The sequence below is a fragment of the Struthio camelus genome, chromosome 20 (assembly GCF_040807025.1).
Source record: "Struthio camelus isolate bStrCam1 chromosome 20, bStrCam1.hap1, whole genome shotgun sequence".
Taxonomy (NCBI): domain Eukaryota; kingdom Metazoa; phylum Chordata; class Aves; order Struthioniformes; family Struthionidae; genus Struthio; species Struthio camelus.
In genome coordinates, this window is record NC_090961.1 from 1,134,752 (window position 1) to 1,159,169 (window position 24,418).

A 24,418-nucleotide genomic window follows, 5' to 3' on the forward strand; every position below is an offset into this window, starting at 1 on the left:
TGTTTGTTTTCGGAAAAGGTACCGAGATTTTCACTCCCTTTTGTCTGCACCGTACCAGGTTCTTCCTACAGATTCGCAAAAAGAGGAATCACTGTACTGGCTGACAGAGTGTTGGAAGCGTTATTAGTGTTCTGATGAAAGCATATATTACACTTTAACTATAATGCTTAAAATAAGTCAGTCAGAATTCTATCATAGAACATTAGCATTATTTTGCACTTACTTCCAGTTATCGTTTTGCTGACATAGTGACCTTGATGAATATACGCACATTAAAATATTTCTATTTTTCTAAGAATTGACAGGTATAGGGGCTAAAGGTATATTGTGCTTTTCTTTCCAGGTAATCATCCTGGAGAAACTATTATAATAAAAATATGCAAGTGAGGATCTTGCAGACAAACTAAATACCATTTTTGTTTGAAAGTATAAAAAAGTTGTATTCTTTAATTCAAAAAATTATTAGTTATGCAGTATTTTAGAATTGCTACAAGACTTTGACCTCAATCACCTTGGCTTTTTGCAATTAAAAAAAACAAAATCTGTATTGCACTTCAGAAATTCTTAGTTTCGGTATATCAATGGATTTTTCAGTATGTTTGGTAACCATTGCTTACCTCTTAATTGTGAAAAAAGTTTGCCCCTAAAATTTATGTGACTAAGTAATGGATTTGGTCTGCCATGCTAGTGAGCTAGCCTTGTTTACTAAAAGGCCATTACTTTATCATGGTAGGTCACATAGGTTATATAAAAAGGTACTTCAGACCCAGTCATCTGAATGACTTTGCTTTTAGGAGTTATATAAAATCCAAAGAAATACTTCCATTTTTTGCTGGATCATAGAACATGAAATAAGATATTAATATAATTTATTACAGAGGTATTAATAATGGTTATTAGCTGATGACTTTTCTGGTGCAAAGAAAGGTTAATGGTTTTGGTTGATGTTTTTATATGAGCCAGTCAATTTTTCATGTTTCAGATTTTCTTTGTTCCTGGAATATTTGTTGAATATTTTTTCTTTGGTGCTGTATTTTATAGTTGTTGCTCTTCCAGCATTTCTCAAAAGTGTTTGAGCACTCCATAATCTTCTCTCCTGCGATAGCACGGTTGTAAGGGGAAGACGTCTCTGAAGGGGAAAGGGAAGGTGTTGAGAGTTAACTTCAACTCCCTTTCTATAGGACCCTGAGGACTAACCGGTTGGTTTCTGTTTAGTAGACATAGGGCAGCACAGACAAGCAGCCCCTCTTGAAGATGGAGCTTCAGGGATATTGGTGCATTGGCTCTCGGATTTCCCTTAGATCTGAAGGAGAACGTTTATTTAACACATTTTATACGGGAGAAGAAATGTAGGATTCTTTGCAGACAGTGCCATTTCATTTCCTGTTATTAACTTCTGTTCTTTAAAACATGCAAAAAAGTATCCTTTGTGTATTGTTAGCTTATTTTTTAACAAGAAAGACACCACTAATGTCAATATTTGGACACGTGTATATATTTCAGGAGCACAGCACACCTCAAATGGACCAATGCCGATGAGTAGAAGTATTCCATGAAACATCATGGCCCATGGCAAAAGTCAGCAGTGGGAGGAAATGAATTTCACTGTCTGCCTTGAAGGATAAGATACTATGATGTGTCAAAGAGTGATCATGACCAAGGAAACTGTTCAATGTAATCAAATCTCAGGACAGAAATAGTAAAATAAATAATGGAAGCTTGAGGAAAAATAGCTTTCGTAGGTTACACATTATACGTTTTAGTTTTGACCCTGACTTATTAATATTTTAATTTTATTTTTGCCACTGGTAACTTAATATTAACACAAATGTATGCTTTGATGATATTCTGATTTAGTTCATCAAAATAAATAAGTCTCCAAAGTTGTGACATATTTGTGTTAACGTTCAGGAACCTACTCCATGTTTGAAGATGTTTGCAACCCCTTTAATTTATGAGATGTAACAGACCTTGTGTGTTTGCAGTATGACTGGTGGAATATAAAACGGTATCACCACTGTCATGTTTGGTGTTTGAATTGCTTTGAGAGCGTACTGAACGTGTTTTGTTGCCTGCATGTCTATATGTCCCTTTAGCTTTAAGGAGTATTATGCAAGTGCATCAAATACCAACTGAAAATGGTAACTTTATTTACACAGAACTTTAAGTGCACATCAGACTGCACATAGAAAAACTCTGTCAAACACAAAGGGCCCTGTACTGGAAAATTAGCAGGAGGCACAGAACATGGCTATGTGAAGACAGGCATTGGGTGAATACTCAGACTGGAATGCCTCATAAAATGGGGTGATTTTTAAGTTATTTTGAAGTGGACATAATGAAGGTGCAAAGCTTTCTTACTGTCAGTTGGTAGAAGTCCAAATAGAATCAAAGAGTAATACACTTGGGAAGGACTGAAAAATCATGCCAGGCTGTATCTATTCACAACCTGTTTGTCTAGCCTATTCTGAAAAAGACTTGCAACAGTGAAAACCACAAAACTTCCCTGAGTACACTTTCTTTGTTTGGGTCAAAGCCCTTGCAGTTTATAAATTCTGTTGGTAGTGCTGCCTGTGACCAGCTTTCCTAAAGGTTACTTAAGTGCCCTTAAATAGGTTAAAAATCAGTTCTACAGTGATGTTCCAGTTCTTCACTACAGTCCAGAGACTCATAAAAGTTTCTTTAAAAGTATTGCAGAATTTCCAAAATTTATAGTGACAAACATTGCTGGATTACTTTTTTGTTAGCTGTCCATTTAGCAAATTTACAGTTAACATTAATATTAATGCATCATTATTACCTGTTTTATATAATAAATATCCTAAGTCATGACAGCATGCATATAGATCACCTGGACTGGCACTCTTAATAAAGCACAGTTGCAACCAAAGGTTTGTGAATTAATTGAGAAAATTGCAAATCAGGTAGTCAGTGAAATAATTCATTGTCACATCCAATCAATAAACTTTGTAAATCAACTCATTTAATTCAAAAAATGATCTATATAGATCAAGCGACCAATTAAACAATTAGCATACACTTTGCAATTAATTAATTTAAGCATCAATCATGCAATTAAAACTCCAAATTTGAACTGCAGAGTTTAGAAACATACTGCCATGTGAACGTTCAAGCGATGGCTTCGTGGCTCTGGAAAATGTGTGAATGCTGGCAGATTTACAATAAGAAAGGATACTTATTTGTAGCTGAATAATTTAAATATTAACATTTGATATAGATTTTTAATATTAGGAAAGCATGATTAATATTCTGTTTTGTATGTATGCATAGAGTTATTTCCCTATGGGTTTTAGTATGTGGAAAGAGGCTTAGGTTTTGTTTTGTATCTTCTCCACACAGCCTCTGTTTAAAACCTCCTATATTATTTAGTTCTACTTGTTAGTATACGCTAATTTTTAACAATTTGCTGTATTGAGCACTGTTGGTTTTTTACTTTCCTTGTAGCTTATCCCTTAGTTTTTATTATGCTATTTACATATCTGAGACCATCCTCTAAAAGTATATGTTCAGTAAACTTTTTCACTGTTGCTTAATGTATAAGAGGAATATATAGACCCTGCTTGTTTGTTTTTAGTTCTAAAGTTTAACAGTCATGTAAATAAATACATTTCCACAATTGAGGAAATATTACTACCTCTTTGTGAAGTCATGAAACTTTTGTAGACTTTGAAGTATTTTAATCTGTGTTGGGACTTGAATCTTTATATAAATATGTTCCATCAGTGGCTTTTAAGTATATTATTTCTGTAACGAGTGTGTCTGCTTTCTTATTTTCTACAACATTTAGCAGTTGATGTTGATCTGCAGAACTGAGTTTGTTTAGTTCTTCTGCTGAATAAATTTGCTTTTCGTTTCTTACAGTGACAACGTCAATGCCTACTGTCTCCATATTGCTGAGGATGATGGTGAGGTTGACACAGATTTTCCACCCTTGGATTCCAATGAACCCATTCACAAGTTTGGCTTCAGCACTCTGGCATTGGTTGAAAAGTACTCGTCTCCCGGCCTGGCAGCAAAACAGTCGCTCTTTGTTCGAATGTGAGTATGGATGATAACTTTGTAAATTATCTTAACATTTGTGCATCCATGCCACCTCCACATCTTTTTTTTTTTTTTTCCTCTACTTTTCTTCACTTGAATTTTGCAAAATTCAGGGAGCACACGTATTTAAGATTCTTTGCAGATGATGCTACACTATGGAATCTTTCATGAGGCAGGTAAGAAAATAAATGCTGCTGGAAGAAGTACCTCAGCTGCTTCCAGTTCTGAATAATCAGACCAAAAAAAAGATTTCTGACCTACTTAATTCATTTTCATATTCATTTTTGTGGACTTAGAAACAGGTCTAACGTGTCGTACTGGAAGAGATTATCAGAAATCCCACGTGTATTTCCCAAAGGCTCATTCATTCTTTTCCATTGCATTAGGTCATTGGAAAATAAAGTATTCTTTCAACAGTATTTAAAAAGAAGTTATTCAAGGTAACCTTATTCAGCTTTGCTGAACTGGATGCTGTCATGTGGAAGATTATACAAAGAGGGATGAAGTCTTTCAAGTTATATTACAAGGTCTGTTTTTGTGTTGTGCAGGTTACAATCACACAGTTGAGCCAGGCAGCTGACTGCTTTTCCTCCTATGGGATTGCAGAGTATTTAATTTCCACTATCTGACTGAGGAACGCTGCATGTTTTATCTGAAAGGTGGAATATCTCTCTCACGTGCATGCACTTCTCTAGAGTCAGTGTTCTTGCCATGAATTTGATTTTTAATTGATTTTTCTGACAAATCATCTTTTAAATAATGTCTTGATTTTTCTTTTTTCTGTAAAGTACTGTAACAAAATGTGAGTGAGTGCTTGTATATTTTAACAAGTTTTTTTCAGCTCCCTTTTTAACTCTTTCATGGCCTTTTACAATATCCCAGGAGACGTGAAAGACAGACTTTGAGTCACATTTTTCAGACTTTCACTGTGTTCATCCATTGAAAAAAGAGGGAGCAAAGGAGTCAAATTTGACAGATTTCTTTTAATACAAATAGGATCGCTTATATTAGTAGTAGATAGAGGCAGATTATTTTTTGCTTTAAAATAATTTGTGGTCACGTGAGTTGAGTGTTTCATATCCTAACTGAGCAGGCCCTGCTGAGTAGAAATAGGTCAACTGCATCATAAGTAGTGCTTTTCTGAGAGAGTTTGTTTTTTGTATCCTCATGTTAGCATGAAATTGTTTTTACTTCCTATGTAAATAGTTATTAATAAATATTTACTTTTAAATTGAATTTTTAGTGTGGTTCCTAGAATAGAAAATTATTTGACCATCACTTCAGCAAAAGATGGTTGCTACTGTGAGTTTAAATGTATATGCTGTCTCATTTTTATAGGAATTTGTTTTAAATTCTGCATCTTCCTTTTCTGTCATCCTACTAGCGCATGTAATTGTGTTTTTATATCTTGCATCTCTTTTTCTCTCTTCATGCTAAAGTATTTCAGCTGCTGTTTTGTCAGACTTGTGACTTGTAATGTTTGTTAATATTGTAGCATAGCTGAAAGAAGTTGATGCTTCTGAGAAGCTTCATGATGAAGCATGGTATTTTATTTCAGATCTCACCCGTCCTATATATTGGATGTATTCTCAGACGTTGTGCAGTTCACTGAGCTGACAGTTATGGAACCTCGCCGAGGACCCTGTCTCAGCAGGACATGTTTGAGCAAAAACAGTTTGCAGAACTTTATACACTTAAACTCCTGCCAAGGCAAACTCTTACCCACTTGAGCTAGTTATAAATACCCAGTGGCAGTGGTTGGAAGTAGCCTACAGTGCATTTTATATTCTGAGCTGAATGTAAGTGTCTTTGTGGTTATATAGAGTAGTAAATAATTGAGTTTGATTAGGGAGAGGGACCTCATTATCCCCCCACCTGTGCCCAGCTGGTAGGGGAGGGTCGAAATGAAGCCATTAGCTGTCTCTCTTACTGGCATCTCAAAGAGCTCAAATACATCTGTGTCTTATTTTCTTCTCTGGCACAATCAGTCGAGCAAGCTAAGCAGGCATGACCGAATTTGGCAAGTTCCAAGGACTCTGGCAAAGTTACACAAGGAGAAGACGGAGGGCAGTCATTCTGGCTTCTAACTGCCCATTAGTCTAGCGAGTTATGTTTTTGGAAAATGTCTGCTGTGGAAAGGAGTACTTTGTCCAATGTCAAACACTGCATTCTCAAACGATCCTCTTTGATGTCGAATATGATTTGTCAGAAGGAGTCAAACAAAGCACTGCATTCATGTAAATGCAGACTTTGTGGGATGGTGAAGTAATACCTGAAAGACTTGAACGAAGGTTGCTTAAAATAAATCTGTACTATCATTTGGTTTTGTTTTTTTTTTTTCTTGGAAATTTTATTATCACAACTTGACGTGCTCTATCAAATAGTGTTTCTAGGAGTTGTAACTCAGCTGCCAGTTGGCATATAGATGAAGTTTGGCAATGCAGTTCCTCTGCTCAGTAACACCTTATTGTGTTTTAATATTATGTTTAAATTGCTTTGACTGTTATGTATGTGTTTTTTCAAAGTAGCACCACCATTATACCTGACAGATTCAGGTTTGAAACATTTTAAAAATATCAAGCTTTCATAGTACATTTACAAATTCAGAGCTTTGAAATGTGTATTTAGTCAGGCTAAAGAAGCACTCCCCAGCAGGGCAGTAGGGCTGTTACCAGTTTTTAGGTAGGTGTAGGTAATCTACAAAATATATTTTAGAATGTTCATAGAATGCAAATTTAAGAAAACTAGTGTAGATGCCTAAATTGGGAAGGTAGGCTCCTGGGACAGTGAGTAGGGAAAGGTAGGATCCCCAGAAAATGAGTCAGAGCAGAAATTGTCAATTCTGATGTTAGGTTATGGTAGTGTTGAAATACAGGCAATTAAGCCAAAGAGCACAACAAGTTATCTAAGGCTTGCTTTAGATCTACAAAAGCAATATCATTAGACTCAGAATTAAGAATGTGGCTGGTATAGTCATTCAGATTCATATCGTTATGCAGTCTATCTAAAACAAATAAATAAATAAATCACCCAGCTTAAGTTAAATACATTGTGTCAACTGGGATTTTTAGTCTTAACTTTGTACTGATCAAGTGGAAAGAGTTATTAGTCATTCTCAGGCACTTTCAACCATGCCAGCCATTTTCTGCAGAGAGCTTTAAGTGCTATAAATTCCACTTCATTTAAAAAAAAAAAAAATTGTTCCAGGTTGGAGAGACAGCTTTTGGAAAAGTTTTTCTCATTCAGAGCAGAATCCTTTTGTCTTGCAAGTGTTGAGTTTTTTACATAAACTGAGCCTGTGGAGAAGATGCTGCAGAAATTCCCGGCCGCCTCTGACTGCCTTTCTCCCCAAAACCGCATCCCAGGCTGCAGAGCTCTGCAGCTCTTGCCTTTTCTGTTTGTTTTTTTTTTCCTGCTCTGAACCTTGCCACCCTGGCTCCAGCACTAAGGCTGTAAAAGAAGATGGAAAGCCAAGTTACCTCAGAATGATCACTATCATTAACATTCACGGGTGGTTCACTTATCATTCCTGACTGCACAGACATGGCAGCCGTTATGAAACGTCCACAGGTGTAGCACGATGATACATATTACATTGTGCCACAATGGATTTATGTATTCTGTAACAAAAGAAAAGTGTAATGAAAAAATACAGAAGGTAATCCTTTATTCCTCCACTGCACAATTTATCAGTAATGCCTGTGGATGATAAGTGCCCGGGATTTCCTTTGCTTGATTTAACCTTGTCACCCAGGTATGTTTTTGTAAAATGACAGAAAATACAAGCTAAGGAATTTCTTTGGCTTCTGATTTGTAAGCAGCAGTTCTAATTGGTAAAATAGCATACATTTGTCCTGTTTCTAGTATGTTGACTTAAAATAAAAGTATCATGTATTAACAGAGTATGCTAAACCATATGCAATTTATAATCATAGTTAAGGATATACGGGAATAAGATTCAGCAAGGAAAGTTCATGCACACTATCAATACAGAGCATAGCTGAGAAGCTGGCAAGGTAAGCTGGGATATGTGTTTCGTCCAGAAAAGCCTCACGGTGCTATTTTCCTAAAAAGAAGGATAGCCGTGGATGGATGGCGTTTCAGACAAGCCCGTGCTGAAGGGGAGCTCCAAGGCGCTTCCCGTGCTCGCTAGTGCTCCGGCGCGCCAGGGGAGAGTGCTCTGCTTCTCTCTTTCTCTGCGACGCAGGAAATGTGGCCTGATGCTCTGGCCTGATCCCAAGATGACGGAAGAATCTTTTTAGTCTGGGCTTTGGTCCACTTTTAGCTCAGATTTGTGGGTTTGCTGAGTGCTAAAATGTCGTTACTGAGGTTCTGTGGTATATTGTTAGAGAAAGACAATGTTGTGTGCTTATGAAGCTGAGGCAGAGCAAGGGAAGAATAGTGCAGCTGAACTCCGACTGGCATTTCAAACGCTTTTGGCTTTGTTCCAGAGCAAATATCCAAAAGTTTACAAATGTGGGGTGCGCTTTACATTTCATTGCTCTTGCCAAAGTCTCACTTACTGGCTAGCACACTAAATATAGTAAAACACAGAGGTTTTTCTTATTTTGCTTTGATCAGTAAAATAAACTTTTAAAGATTGTTCTGGGATGGGATCCAGCTTCTGAGGCAAAGAATGGCTGTGGTTCAGCCATGATTTAGTAATAGAGTGTCAGTAAAATTAGTTTGACAGTTCTCAGGCCAGCTGCTCAATAGAAAGAATTGACCAAGTTAGAATGGACTGAAACACTAGTAGGATCAACAACAGCATGTGCTTTTTAACAGCTGAAGTGTCAAGAATTGAAAGGCAGTTTTCCATTTTTGGGAGGTTACAGAGATGTCTCAGAATTAGCAAACCCAAATTAGGGCATCAGCGTTGAGTCGCCGTTGGTTGTTTCGCCCTTGGCAGGAAGAGTGACTCGTCCATAGCAGAAGTTGCAGGCCCTACGGTGTGTGGAAACCCATTTGGAAGAAATTTTATATTTGAGGGAAAAAAAAAAATCGTGACTCTAGTCTGTTTGGACATAGATTTTTTGAAGCTTTTGTCTCCTTTCTTGGTTTTCCTTCAGTATTTTAAATTATTTTCCTATATTTTGGTTGCGATTTTCTTTGAAATGTCTTTCTGTATTGCAGAATATTATATAAATTACTTGAAGGTAAAGTTTTCACTTCTCTGTGTTCCGTGTTGTTTCAGTGCTTTGAAGCATTGCTCTTTTCCATAGTGATTCATTGACAAACATCATAAGTAACTACAAGGGAAAAAGTACTTTCCTTTTTATAACTATAGAAGAATGTAATGTTTGCTTTTTTAAAAAATACACAAAAATTTAGCTGAGCAGGTCAGTCAGGACTAAAACTATAATGAATTTGGGAGGCTAGGTAAATGACACAAAGTGAGGTGAATCAGACAGAATAAAATGGCATGCAGTGCTTGTGCACAGTGCCGGGCTCTGTAACAGTTTAAGGAAGAGACTTCAAGGGACTTCAGGAAAGTCTCTGCTTATTGTACGGCATTGGTCAAAGTCCCCAAAAAGGATAGAAATCTTGCGGTTACAAAAATTGATACTCCCTCCTGTGGAGCAGTGTACTCAGGTCTCATCATCCCTATTTAAAAACATATGGCAAAAATAGAGAGGAGGGAAAAAAGTAGATACATGAAAAGGTTGAGAATATTTGGTTTAGAGATGAGTAAGACAGAGTTAATAAAAGATCTAGAGAACTTAAATTTGGAGCTTTTGGGCAGTTTCGTTTTGCCAGAAACAAACAAAGGGAAGTGAGAACGAAAACCAGTGAGACTAACTCACAATTCAGTAGCAGGAATTGTGGTTTTATACCATGTAACTTGTGGAACTCTCTGTTGGGGGTGAAGAGCCGGGGATATTCTGAAAACAGATCTTTTATGTTACTTATAGTATTGTTATGGCAGCTATTTCTAGTTTTATGTAATGCACAAATGATACAGCCATGTGCAGAAGGAACGAGGTTTGGTCTGGGAAGAAGCCTCCCCTCGCTTAGCTTATTCCATAATTACCTGCTGCAGATTTCTTGACCCTTTCGCTTCAGACCGTTCTACCCGCTGTGGGAGGTATGACGTTGAGCTGAACAACGTGTGGTAAGGAAGGGAGCTCCGTGCTTTCCGAGTTAGGCAGAAGAGGACGACATGTGTTTGCTGTTTGGATGTCTGTAAGAAAAGCGCGCGGGACCTCTAGAGCCGCCGCGGCAGGCTGGTGCCCGGCGTGCGCGCAGGCACACGGTTTGCTGGGTGCTGCTTGCAATGCAGCTAATGGCCAGGATTAGGTATTAACGTGTGGGAGGGCTTAAGAAGTCATTTATTCGTCTATGCTGTTTCACAGCATGGGCAAGGGATGCCGCATCCGAACTGATCTGAACGCAAACTCTTCCCAGGGTTTGTCTCTTACACTGACGTTTAATATGATTCTGTTTTTAATAATGTAATTGTGTTGCTTGGATTTCTTTTGAGTGTGATTGCTTTTAAAATATTCCAGCTGTGAGATTCATACAGAACTGTACTCCCTGATTAAAATTCTCAGTTGCCAGATAAAAGCTCCTCCTCCTGTCTAAATAGCTTTGTGAAACGGTTCTTTCCGTGCGGTGCAAAGCTTTCCCTGTGGGTGCCTCGCAGCTCTAAAATTTCCGTGGTAACTGTCTACAGTGACATCTACTGACATGAGCAGAGATTGACTGCAAGGTGTAAGGGGCAAAATTTACTGATATATTAATTCAGTATCTCTTTTATTATATTGTCACCTTCCCTGCTTCCCCAGTGATGCCATTTCCAATATCTGGCTGTCCACATCTTCCATAACCGTCCTCCTGCTGTTTTCAGTGCTTGCTCCAAACATGGAATTCTTCCGTAGCAGCAGCCAGGACAGCTCCCCAGCTGTCGTAAAAATTCCTTTAAGATCCTGTGCTATGATGTTCGCAAAAACATGTCCAAAAAAGCATGGTATTTATATTTAAAATAATGCTGTACCTTAATATTGCTGAAAAGCTGTTGTTGCTCTGACCGTTGTTCTTCCGTTTCTCCTTAATGATTTCTTAGATGTGACATCGCGACATGTATGAAAATGACATTGCAAACTGTTTCTATTTGTTTGTGCTTTGAAACACCTAGCAATACTTAATAATGAGTATTTGAGGAGCTCTGCATATACATGTACTCATTTTTCCTCTTAATGACAAACAAATTGATCAAAAATTAAGATGAGTTAGGAATAACTTTGCACACCTTGAATCTCAATCCATTTTCTTTTTTTTTATGCCTTTCCAAGAGTTTTTTCAGTTTCTCCTCTTCACTCGCTTTTACAACATAACTTTGTTCATTGCTGTGCCTTAAAAGTCCTTTGCTTGTAACTCTAACAAGAATAGTAATAAGCTGCCTGATGATGGCTGTTTCGTAACATACACGTGTATCTGTCTTGCAGAAATGCTGCTCATGGATTCTCACTTATTCAGGTGGACAGTATGAAGGTCACCATGAAGGATATCTTGCAAAAGGCCTTAAAGAGAAGGAAAGGATCACAAAGAGGCTCAGGTGGGTTATTTATTGTATTTTGTAGAAAACGGAGTGTTTTTCCCTGAACATATTTTACATCTCTTTTTAACTGTCAGGAAGGATGCTCTTCTTTTTTTTTTTTTTTTTTTTCAGTTGGTATTGTGATTTTCAACACTACTCAGAAGCAGTTCTTGGCACAGGTTATGTTCTAGATACTAGCAAAAACAGGCAGTGAAGAAACTGCGTAATATTTCCTGGAAAGCAATACCTTCATTAATGCAAATATTTATTTATGATGGTAAATCCATGAACATTCAAGTCCAGCTAGTGGTAGTTTGAGATGAAGGGTTGAAACACAGAAAGACCAGTCCTTGATACAATTTGTATGCTTTTAATTTTTGTAAGATAATGGTGCTTAATGTGATTTTAAATAATTTAAAGGATTCATTCTTACTTGTAGAGAAAAAGAAAACATTTACTTCCTGCAATATTGTTAAAATACCGCTATTACAGTAAAGACCTATCAACATTTGAAAAAAAAAGTGCAGTATTTTCGTTATAGATTAGAGTGATGCTTTTCCAGGTTATAAATGTACGTTCACATACATACTGTATATATTTTTAAAAGTACAAGGCTGAGATATCTTTTCAGCAACAAGAAATAATTATTGTGAGAAATTGCACTGAGTCTTGTCAGGCAACAAAAGAACTTTAATATAAACCTATCTATATACTAGGTAAAGATAAGCATCTTGTCTTTGTAAATGAATGAAACCTCCTTATATTCCCTTACTTTTAACTATGTGAAAAGAAAATAAACCCTGTTCTGTTTAGAAAAAGTAGTTCAATGCAGTTTTTAAACGAGTGTATAATCTGTCATGGATTTAATTAGCTATCTTCAGATGAAAGCTGAAGTTTTAATAAAAGTTAGAAGAGATAACACAGTGAAGGACACGGATGAGCTGTCTCAAGGCCATATTCCAAGGGAACGATAAGAGCTGTAAAAAATGGCAGAGGAGAGCAATTGAATGAAGCAATGAAAATCTGATTCTCGTAAAAAAAAAAAAAAAAAAAAAAAAAAAAAAAAAAGAGAGAGAGAGAGAGGCTGGTAGGGGTGGTTGTAGATGAGACCCGCTAGCGTCTGCAAGCAATTTGGCTGCTTGCCAGGAGTCATTGTTCACCCTCGGCTGTGGCGGCTCGGTCCAGATGTGCCAACTGCACGTTGCGGCTTTTGCCAGCTGACTGCGCCGTTTGATAACCAGCTCTCTGGATGCCCATCACTGGCCGCAGAGATAGAATTAAATGATGATGATCTTCCCACAAGTTGGGAGAGGAAACAATGCATATAAATCTTGATTTCATCTCAGCGTGAGAAGTCTTTATCCATCATCACTCATAATGAACAAGTCGTTAGCTGCGATGAATGGTGTTCTGTTTTTTTCAAACACCTCTTTTGTTCACTTTTTGGGTGACTTTTATTTATTTCCTGGGGTCAGATTTCTCCTCCGAGGAGGGAGATGGCTAAAGGATTCACTTAGCTCAATCTTTAAACTACTTTCCTCCTTTATGTAACAAATATTACTCTTTGTCCATTTGAAATTTGTTTTTGCTCTAATTTTGTTACTTTTATTCAGTAGTTTAGAAAAGGAATGGAACTGTCACTTATTCCTTCAGCTAATACATTAATATCTGCTCTCTTGGCACTCTTGCTCAGAAACCTCTATAATAATAGTTTTTCACTAGGTATATAAGCATATACGTATTTTTCTGAATTTTTAGATCGTATAAGAAATCATTTAACTTTATTTTACATAAATTATCCATGTGCCATCTCTCCTCTTTGAAATGTAATCATTGTCCTTGTTGTGGATACAAATCACAGTATAAGTTACAACTAAAATCTAATTTTTCATTACTTATATGTGTATTTATTTTTGAACATATAAACAGATTTGTAGAACTAAACGGCATTGCTTGCAAGTTTCTGTTTAAGCTTGTGTATAGATATGTCCAGAATTGGAACCTGCAGCTGTAAGTTGCATGTATTGGGAGTCATTGCTAGAAGAGTGATCGCTCTAGGGAAAGCCTTTTGCTTTTTTTCCCCATGTTCCTGAATTTCATAAAATAAATATATTTTTTTTCATTTTTAAAACGTTAGTGAGCGCTCATAGTGCATTGTTGAAATCATATAAATACTGTCACATGGATGAAGGGATGTCTGAGATTAGGTATTTATATACTAGTATGGTAAATCATAAATTAAACTTTGTTCTTCCAATTATTATTTTACTTCCCCTATCCAAAACAGTGACTCATCAGTTAGTAGACTTTTTTTTGGTCTTGCCTTTCATCTTTAAAATGGCACTGTATGTGAAAATAGCTGCACTTTTTGCAAGAGGGATCCACTTGTTTGCACTGCCCTCTGGATCTGAAACAAGCCATTTACATTCCCCCGATACCACTGTTAGCAGAATAGGATGAAAATGCTGCCTAAGATTAAAGGACAGTTAAAACTCAGAATGCTACTCGCTGGGCATGGATTGACTGGAGCTGGAGGTGAAAAAGCTCTTGTCTTAATTCTTCATCTAACACCAGATTTTTCATTTTGGAGTGAATATGCCTCTTACTTTCATTGGGAGATGCTCAGATAAATGGAATTTGAGATCAGACTATTAACACAGTGCGGTTCTGTGCCTTTGTAGTTAAGTCATTATCAAGCAGTGGATTAAGATGTCAAAGTTCTGAATAAAAGAGGATATAATTTAGGAAAAGCATTTCTTCTCATTCAGCAACGCTTCCTTTTAAGTTAATTGCTCTAATATGAGGGGAAAAAAAGAGGCTAACCAAAAATAGACTTAACATGTTTACTTAAAAGTATCTGTAGTAGTTTAATAAAACTGGAATGCCTGTGAACTTTTCTGCGTGTTTTCTATGTACCTGCAGACCAGTCTTCACACGACAAATGAATATATTATGATTACAGCCTATGCCATTTTCAAGTGCTCATGTAAGAAAATGCTTTCTGAGCTGTTTTCACTACTGGCTTACGTTATGTTTTTCAAATCGGGCCTGTGTTATGCTAACCTTGGTTGGTTGTTTTGGATGAGAAAGAAATGGAAGAATTGCTGTTGTATAGTCTGGAAGTGGACATCCCAGTATGGCAAGAGCTAAGATTCTAGACTGGTTTTCTCTAATTATTTTATCTAGCTAGTACTCCTCAGCTTACAAGTAGGTTTTTCAGCAAGTTATTGGGTCTAAAGTTCATGAAAATCCATATGCCTAGGTTACCTCAGTGATTCAATGACCTTCTCAGTTTCTCTGTTTTTGACTTTTATTTAAAAATGCCATTACCATCCTCGTAGCGAACAACTTTTGCCTACCTTCTGAAGCATGAGACTGGTAATCACAGAGTTTTTTGTGACAAATGGTAGCACAGAGTTCAGTTTTCTAAGAGTTCTGTTTTAAAATATGCATTGATGTTAATGTACAAATAGATGCGGGAGAACAATATCTGTAAAAAATATTACGAATGTGTTTGTTTCAAAATCCCATTTTTGAAAAAACTGAAGCTGAGTATGGCTTTGGACTGCAAAGTAAGTTCAAGCCAAAGATAATTTGTTGCGTGAAGATGTAGGTCAATAAGTTGAAAAAAAGGTCATAAACCACTTCTGTCTCATAACAAGTAGCATGAAAGAAATGGGAAAAACATTTTAATTATATCTTGCTCTACTTAGGTATTATGTAAGATAAAATTACTGCAAACTATACAAATTATTTTGCATTCTTTGCAGTTATCCTTTCTTAGTGTCACACAACTTTTGCCTTGAAGGTATGAACATTTTTTAGTATTGAAAGATATTGATCATTTTTAAATAATAATCTTCGAGTAGATCAATGAGAAATACAGGTGGTAAAATCTGCATATGTTGTGATTGACAGAACCACACTCCTTAAATCTTTTCCTAAAGGTTTCACTGAAGCAATGTTTTGGAACTGTTCATGAACAGTTCCACAATGGACAGCAGTAGGGGGTTAATAATAATAACAATAACGATACCGTATCATTTCTTGCCACGTGCCCAAATAAACTGCAAGAAGTGTATGCGAATGGTTCCAAGTTAGGGGAAGAGCCTGTAACAAAAGTCAGTGCTACATACTGGAGAAGATAAATCTGCAGAGGAAATTGTTGAGGCAGATGTTTAATTAGTTAGAGGCAGGCTGGATAAATCAGGATAGGAGCTGTCTATGCAGATATGCTGGTTTGCCTTGCTTTTCTCAAAGCTGGTTTCATTGTCTTTAAAACTAACTGTCCTTTTAGCTTAGGAAAGAAGCAGCAAAAGCAGTCTTACAACCTCTCTGCTATTGGAATGGATTTCCTTGTGTACACTCATAAAATAGAAAATGTAATTGATGTTTTCTTGTGGTAATGAAAAATAACTAAGTAGAATACTTTATTTATTTTACCTATTGCATGCTCAGCAGCATGTATTGCAAGTGCATGTTTTACATGAGAGCTGGAAATAAAACACTCTTGGTTGTGGAATGAGCTCCTAGTGGAGGTTGATCTAATCCAGAGATGAACCACCTTGATGGGGGCCTAGTGAAATCTTTCATTGAAGAGAATTTTCTCAAAAAAAAAAAAAAAAGAAAAGAAAAGAAAGAAAGATTGGACCGTATCCTAACCAAGGCATTCCACAGCAGTGAAGACAAAAGAGCTGAAGGCTCCATTAAGTTCAGTGGGGACCTTGTTACGCATATCAGATTTACCTGGGCAGTACTTCGATATTATGATAATGGCAGTGGAGAGAACCCTAATATATGTAGGTAATGTAAGGATTGCTATGTATAAACTTGACATATGTAGAGTTGTTCAAAAATGTTTTTGGAAATTGTGGGCACTCCAGCAGCTGATGGTTTAAACATGAAGCTGGTCTGAAATGTGGCAGATCTACTGAAAGGGAGCCACATGCTCGAAATTATGAGAATAAGAACTTTTTATTCTTCCTGAACTTGTCAGTGGAAACGTCAGATATGGAGCTGTCTGTGTTTTGGACAGATATGGCAACGGAGTCCTGAAATGTTTTTTGGAAAGTAAGATTTGGGTGTTTTAATACTCAATATAAGTATACTCCCTAGAAATCAGTAAGAGTCTTGATATTAATTTCAAAAAGGAGGAGACTTCAGGCACGCTTTAAATACCCCACGCTCATGTTTTGCAGAGAAAATCCTGGAAGAAGTACAGATCGTATTGTGTAAATGTGAAATGCCGTTATCAGCGCAATGTTAAATGGCGCTACTGCTAAACCATTTTCCTCGATGATCAGTCTAGTGTTTATTTCTGCTGATCCTGCTTGTACCAATACTTACACGTTATCCAGTTAGCCAGTAAGGCTTACCCCTAAGAATTTCGGTTATGGTCGACAGACATTTTTAAATCCTTATTTCCAGAAAGACGCTCGGTTTCACCAAAGAAAGAGTAATTGTTCCAAGATGAAATACGGAGACCCTTCTATTCAGATACCATAGCACAGCTGAATCTTGGTCTGAGTGTGTCCCACAAGTTGCAGTAGACAAGTAGATCTTATTCAATCTTTCTGTATCTGGACTAAAGCCCACTTTCAGTATTTTTTAAGAAGAATATTTGCATGAAAACTATGAACTAGGAAAGATGATGACTTTGTTCTTCATGTTTTGTGCATCTTGATTCTGTGGTGATTCTCTAATTAAATATGTACAGAAATTATATGTACACTTGAAAGCTATCTTCACCTTCCTCTCCTTTTTCAACTATCCCATCCCTTTTGCTCTTCCACAAATACATTCTTTGGGATGCCAATTGGCCTTTCCTCCAGAGCTTAACTGTAAAGTAAATAAGAATGCAAAGAAAAGATGTACAGAGGGTTTGTTTTCAAAAAAATTAAGCGTTGATGTCAGGATATAAAAACTGAATGTTCTTAGAAGGAAATGAGAGACAAAACTAAACAGTGTAAAATGCTGAAACATTAGAATAATCCTGCCTGTTCCTGGTCCATGTCAGCTTCTCTTCATTTGAAATTTCATGTGAACAGAAAAGCCTTGTCTGATTAATCTTGTCTGATTTTAAGTAAAAATTCTTTGCAAGATGAGCATGCTACTGATTATTATTTAATAGCTGCTTCAAACTGTAAACATCCCTAAACCAGGCATGCTCAATCCTTTTAAGATCAAAATGCTATACAAGTTTAATTGTTATAAACAATATCTTCTGCCAACATTTCACAGACATGACCTGTATTTTCCGTAGGTTAGAGCAAGAATTATTAACTTAGTATTCTGTTCAGTTTGGAGAAAGACTAACACTTTTCTATAAATGAAAACAGCTGCTTTACCATAGCATTCAAGTCCCTAACAGCTGTCAACTATTTCTTTTTACATTCTTTAAAACGTGTAAAGTGACCAAAAATAGTCTAAAATAATCTTACTAATCTGGATAAGTATATTATCTCACTGCCACAGGAAACTGAATAATAAGGAAAGGGAAAAATGAAGAACCTGGGATAGAGCATAAAAATAAAAGCCTCAATATCATATTTTAGTCTGCACCATGGAATTGAGGGAATTATAGTTTTAAAGGCCTATTAAAATAATCTGTTCCATCACCCAGGTAGCTTAGAGCTGTGGCGAATGGTACAATCTATTAACGCATGTTCTGTAATGCTTTATTATTTTTGTATGTAGTTTTTTTTCACACAAAGCTATTAAGTTATCTTTCAGAAATTTGAGAACAGTCGTTCAAAGTAAAGAATTCTGATAAAAAGTGCGGCTTATCTTTAATTCAAAAGCAACTAGAAAAAGATCCAAATTCATTTGGAAATGCACTTTATAACGTATCAGTTTCAGCACCACTTTTAATGGCAAATTTAATGTCTAAAACATGCTTTGAAACTGTTTATAAACACATTTTATTCAAAACTTAGAGGGGGGATAAGCAAAAACTGTAATACTATTTGTAGGAAAAAGCACTTATTGTCAAGTATTCTGCCAGGCCCAAGGGAAATTGCAAGGATGCAGTAAAACTGAAGGTTTTCATTTGAACTTGTCCCATGATTTTCCCTTTCCTGGAGTATTTCAGCAGTTATGTTTGTAAATACTTGGTCCTGATGCTGTGCTGCCGTATTCAATTTGTCTTGTTCCTCCCTCCCTTGGATGCTAAGGAGAACTGGCATGCTCTGAAGTGCTGGAAAGGGGCAAAACAGCTTTGTGTCACTATGACCTGAAAGGAAGAGAGCAAGCAGAGCAGAGAGGAGCAGAATTGGGAATGAAGTGGTGGCTGCAGAGATAGAGAGAGGGTAGTTGGCAGTGAAGAGAAAGGAAAGGAGCAATTTATAACACACACATCCCTCTGTGGAACAGATTGTCTTCAGCTCTGAAGGCGTATATATTTTGGTGGGGTTCTCCATGAATCTGATATCTAAAGCACAAAATTAGTGTCTTTGTTGCCCATTTTAAGTGACTGCACTTTTAAAACTACATCTTAGACTTTGAATACAGAATCTATTTCCTGTAATGTACACCTCTCAAGTTTAATTTCTAAATTACTGGAAGTTAGGTCTTTCAAGAGATATGAGGCTATTGCTTTTAAAAGTATCCCTAATTATCTCAGAAACAGAGCGCAACTCTTCTAAAGTTTCTCGATAGCTTAAACTCCTTGGAATCTTGTGGCATTTGCCTACATTACTGTTAGCATTAACAAAGATGTTTCTTGTTATTCTCTATAAATAAATGTTTTTCTTTCAACAGAGGGTTAAGACTGTGTTGTTGACCTGCAGCGAGTTGCTAGCAGGTGCCCAGCGAGCCTGTGCTCTCGGAGGGAGAGGTGCGGCTGGGTGCTGCCATCTGGAGGAACGGTCTCCTCCCTCCTCTCTCTGGAGGACCCAGCTTGCTCCCCGGCAGGGTGCCGGTGTCTGTGCCCAGGTGGCCACGGCTGCCGCAGTGCCGGAAGCGTGGGCGGTAGCTGCCGTTTTCAAGGGAGTAGTTGTATGTGACAGGTAAACTTGAAATCAAGAAAAAACAAAGCATAGGCAAAAATGCTAATTCTGAAGATCTTTCAAATGGTACCTGTTTCACCATAGCATTTGTTAGGGGTCGTCAGAAAGGAAGTGCTTCAGAGAGACAGAGCGTCAAGGAGCAACAGGAGGGTGGGAGCTAAAGAGTTGTAGATTTTAAGGCCAGGAAAGAACCATTAACTCTGAACTCCTTGCTATCACAGGCCAGCACATCTCACCCAGTCATCTTGTATTGTGCCCTCAGCATTTGATAACTGGCAGAGTCGCACCGTCTGGGAAGGTGTGTGGTGTTGGTCAGGTCTAGAAATGCAGAATCCATCTCTTTATTTGTTCTTGCTATTAAAAAAAAGTGCTATAGGTCTTCTGCTTCAGCATCCTCCTCCAGTTGTGTGCTTGCTGTAGCATAGGCATGCCAGGAGGGCTCTGAGCACGGGCAGAGCAACCTGCGAGAGCGTTGGAGGAGAGAAGGAGGAAGAAGGGACAAAAAGAAATGGCTGGAAAGTTACATGAGAAAGGAGAATTAGGAAGATAAAAGAAACCATGTAAAACCACAGCCCTGTGATTGAAACATTTTTAAGAGATCAACCATGATTAGAATAAATGGTCACTTAAACAGTTTTTATATTATCATTGAACGATAGTTACTGAGGAATGTAAAATTTTTAAGTAAATAAAGCACTGCGTTTTAAAGAGATGGAAGCTCCAGCGTCTGTGGCAGTGAAAAGCGAATTGATTTGGATTTCCCTGCATTTATATGTGTATGTTTCTGCTTGACGGGCAGTTTTGAGTTTCTGTAGTCTTCAATGCTTTGTTTTGGATAAATATAGCATCCCTAAAGAGTTTTCTGTCCTTAGTTATGAATGACTTTACCTGGAAATACTTCAGGAGTTCTCTGTTTTTCTTTGCGTGAAGCCATTTACGTTAGAAGGATTTAAATTAAAAGAACGTCAGTATTTGTGGATCCTTGGTGAGGCTGCCTCCTGCTTGCTGCTTATGTTTCCCTGAAGAGGAAACGTAGTAGAAGAGGCGTAAGTTGAAATGCATAGCCCACTGCCGGCACGCTCCTCTGCCGCTCCTCTGCCCCATTGCCAGGAGCTGTTTGGAGCCGTCCGTGCTGGCATGATGCTCTGCCCGGCCGTGGCTATTCTTCACCTGCCTGCCAGCACCCTTGGTTCCCCACATTCAGGGAGCTATGTTTGCGGCTGACATTTCTTTGTTTGGCCTCTGCCATAATGTGTGTTAGATTTGCTTGTTTATTTAGCAAAATATCTTCCATAGGTTTGGTGCTCTGAGAGGATAAACACTCCTTTGCTGCAGAAGGTATGGCAGAAGCTTCTTGAAATGATTTCCTTTTGCCTGCAAACCTCATCTCTGCTTTGCAAAGGTTATAATTTATCTTATATATTTATTTAATTTCTGTCAGCCCTTTCTCACCAGCCTGTGATGTTGACCAGGCACTGGCATGACTGGGTGACGGGGTGTGAGCACGTGTGGAACAGCTCACCGCGAGCAAAGTTTGTGAATAGTTTGTCAGAACAGAAATAGCTCGTTAGTCCTGAGCCTTTAGACTGATGGGATTCTGCACAGCAGCCAGAACTGTTGAGGAAAGTTTTTCATGTCTAGACTCTGAAATGAGTGTGAACTATCAAAATGAGTCAATTTTAGAACTATTGGTATTGAAATCTTACATGTATTGGTTTTTCTAGATTGATAATAAAGCTGGAATTTATGTGACCTTTTAAATTCTGCAGTTCAGTGTTTGTACGATATTGACTGTTTGTTTATTTTATACACTCTGATGAGAGGAGACACTGTTGATATACCTGGTACATGCATGGGACCATCTCCTTCCTGCTGGTTTTTGTGAAGCCTGAAATGCATCCATCTGGGTGGCTGGATTACCCCTTGTTGCAACACTATACTTACACATCTGTAACCAGGCAAAAACACCCTTTTGACTTTATAATCCAAGTCAGTAATGTAGCGACCTTATTCTGATGTACGTCTCAAATAACCATCTGAGCTTGGATTACAGGATGTTCATATTAGTGCTGTCTTTTAGGGAGCAGACTGCGGAGGGGACTTAGTGCGCATTAGCAGTAATGTATACCTCCCTGTCACTGTCCCGTGCAGCAGATTGTCTTGACATTTTATCTTAGATTAGTGATTTTAAAAAAGTTTTTTGGATATTGTATTTCTGCCATAGGTACATTACATTATGGATCAAGCATGAGGATTTCTTACTTCTTTCAGCTTTATTTAGGGGTACACATTGCTAATGTAGAAAGAAGAAAAGTCTGTAACAGCAAATGAATAAAATATTTCTGTTAATATGCTGCTACTACCAGTTTGCTGCTAGTTATATTGCATGTTTTCTCTTCTACAAAAGCAACACATAAATTAAGTGTGGTTGTTTCTTTTTAAGGGGATTTTGACTAAATTCTTTAATTTCACTGGCTGTCAAGGTAGTGTTAAGTAAAATGGGTTTGAACTGCTGTAGTTTTTGTGTACTGGACTAGATGTCAGAAACCTTTGCCATCACTGGAAATTCTGTCACTCTGGATTTACTATCTGTTTCCCACAGCTGAATTCTTAAGCAGTGTGATTTAACACCTTGGCTCTCCATCAGCCAGTCCTGGCATTTATTTGAATGCATTACACCACTGGTTTCCATAAACTATTTTACAATTGTTTCAAATAAATGACTGTTTATTTCTACAAAAACCATCTGTATTTCTGTGGAGAGCAGCAGATAACTGTATGTAAAATTTGGTAATGTCACAACAGTGCAAGTTAAGAAAAACAGATTGGACTAAAAAAAGTCTCATGCTTGTACAGAATGTTAAAGGTTTGTTTTCACTGTTTAAATAACATTATTAAGCAGTATTTGCATTTTTAATGATAAAATCTTTATTCCACTTCAGAGGTGTTGAGGGGCTTTGGGGACTTTTAACAGATAAACAGATTTAAGATGTCCTCATAGCAGTAGGATTTGAGATGTAAACATTCTGGCTTTTCAACTATTTCCTCTCAAACTCTTTACGTATTTTCTGTTGTTTTATTGTCATTGCCAAACACACAATGAAATCCTTGCCCCTTCTGTCATGTTCTAAGAAAAATTCTGCAGCAGGAGGCCTGAGACCTCTATCTGTTCTTAGTGTCTGTGTTCTTCACAATGTATTGATGCCTTTCCTTCTTCAGTCCTCTTTTGTTTATATTCTTTGTTCAATATTCCTCTGGTAACCAAAGGTCAGTATCTAGCACTGATGGGAAGCCCAGTCTTCCCCTGTACCTCTAGGGAGCTACGTTCCAGTGAAGACCTTCTAGAAGGTGATGACATGGCTCAGATTGTGTGTTCCCAGTCAGTGTTGAATGAATATCCAGACTGAACTGTTCTACTTCTTCCATATGCTGCGAATGTGCTGGCGGAGTGAAAGCTAGAATCCAGTAGCCTAATACTTGGCACGATTGATACGTTTTGCCAAATTATTTGAAATGATAGAAATACATAGACTCTCTTTTTTTTTTATGGCCTTGTAATATGGCGGTAACGTATTTCCAGCAAATGTTTTCTGTAGCAATAATTAAAAAAAAGTAACAAGAAAAATAAATGTAGTTTAAACTCAAAAGAAACCGTACTTTCAAAGCCTATGGTTCAAGCAAGAAAGCAGTAAATCATATGTATTTGTGAAAGAAGAATCTTAAAATAGGAAGATACCATGGACATCAACATTAAATGTTTATGCACTGTTTTCTTTTGACTGCTTTCCTGTCTTGCCTCTGTACATGGACAAACCTGAAACACAGCTCCTGTTTACTGTTTGCCTGGCATCCACTGCCTTGACTCTTAAGGGGTGACTGCCAAAGTGTCCTTAAATTCCTAATTTTTCGTAAGTTGTTACGGAATTACGGCTGTACAGGCACAGAGCACTTGAGACTCTGCATGGCTGGCGTTAATGCGGAGGCGTGTGGGGTCTTAACGCTTTCCTCCCAGTTGGCACCGGCTGGTGTAACGTGGTCTCCTTCATCCTGCTGTGGTTGTACCTCCCCTTCTCTTCCCCAGTGCAATGAAGCTCACTGTTAAATGAGCACAGCAAACAAAGGCTTTGTGGAAGAAGCACATCTGAAAGAAAAAGGCAGGCATCTTAATCTTTTCAAAGTCTGTGGTGTACGTCTGAGTGTCACAGCTTTCTGAATGAAGGCAGAGCACCTTGGGACAGGACTGGGCCTGGGACTGGTCCTGCAGGGACATGGAAATCCCCCAGCAGCACTGTAAAAACTCTTAGAATTGTTTTGGGTTAGTGGGCCAAGAAATAGTGTCCTTCCCCATCGCAGACTTTCTGGCAGTCTCAAAAGGTCCTGGCAGTGCCCTGGCTAACTCAGCTGGGGACGTGTCCAGTATTACAACAGATAAAGACAAGTTTTAGTATGACTGTCACACAGTGGTGTATTCCCTTGTCCACTACAGGCCTCAGCAGATTTCAGTGTTGTAGAGGTTGAAGATGTTCTCGTGCCAGAACATTGCTGTAGAGAGAAGTTGTCTGAGGAGATGTGCCAGCAGAATAAGTTTTAAAATAAATCCACAAACGGTAACAAATCAGCATGACTAGATAGTAGTCACTGAGAGTTTTGGAAGAGCTCAGATATGAAAACACTGAACTGTTTAATGTGATGTATAATATACTGCTCATATCAGCTTCTTTCTCAGAGATACGGAAGGTGGCAAATATTACCCCTATTTTTGGAAGGAGCTCAAGGAGAGACGAGTATATCTTGACTTCTTTACTAGGTGAAC

General features: G+C 37.7%; 2 protein-coding genes across 7 annotated transcripts in view; both read left to right on the top strand.

Moving 5' to 3' along the window:
- The window catches only part of HSPA5 (heat shock protein family A (Hsp70) member 5), a 339,565-nt gene that overhangs the window by 224,553 nt on the left and 90,594 nt on the right, over positions 1 to 24,418 (top strand). The window lies entirely within an intron of this gene.
- The window catches only part of MAPKAP1 (MAPK associated protein 1), a 111,485-nt gene that overhangs the window by 52,155 nt on the left and 34,912 nt on the right, over positions 1 to 24,418 (top strand). For all 6 annotated transcript variants that reach the window (XM_009677634.2, XM_068914556.1, XM_068914558.1 and 3 more), the window contains 2 exons: positions 3,883 to 4,059; positions 11,508 to 11,617. In XM_009677634.2, the coding sequence (XP_009675929.1) occupies positions 3,883 to 4,059; positions 11,508 to 11,617 (287 nt within the window). The remainder of the gene's footprint in view (positions 1 to 3,882; positions 4,060 to 11,507; positions 11,618 to 24,418) is intronic.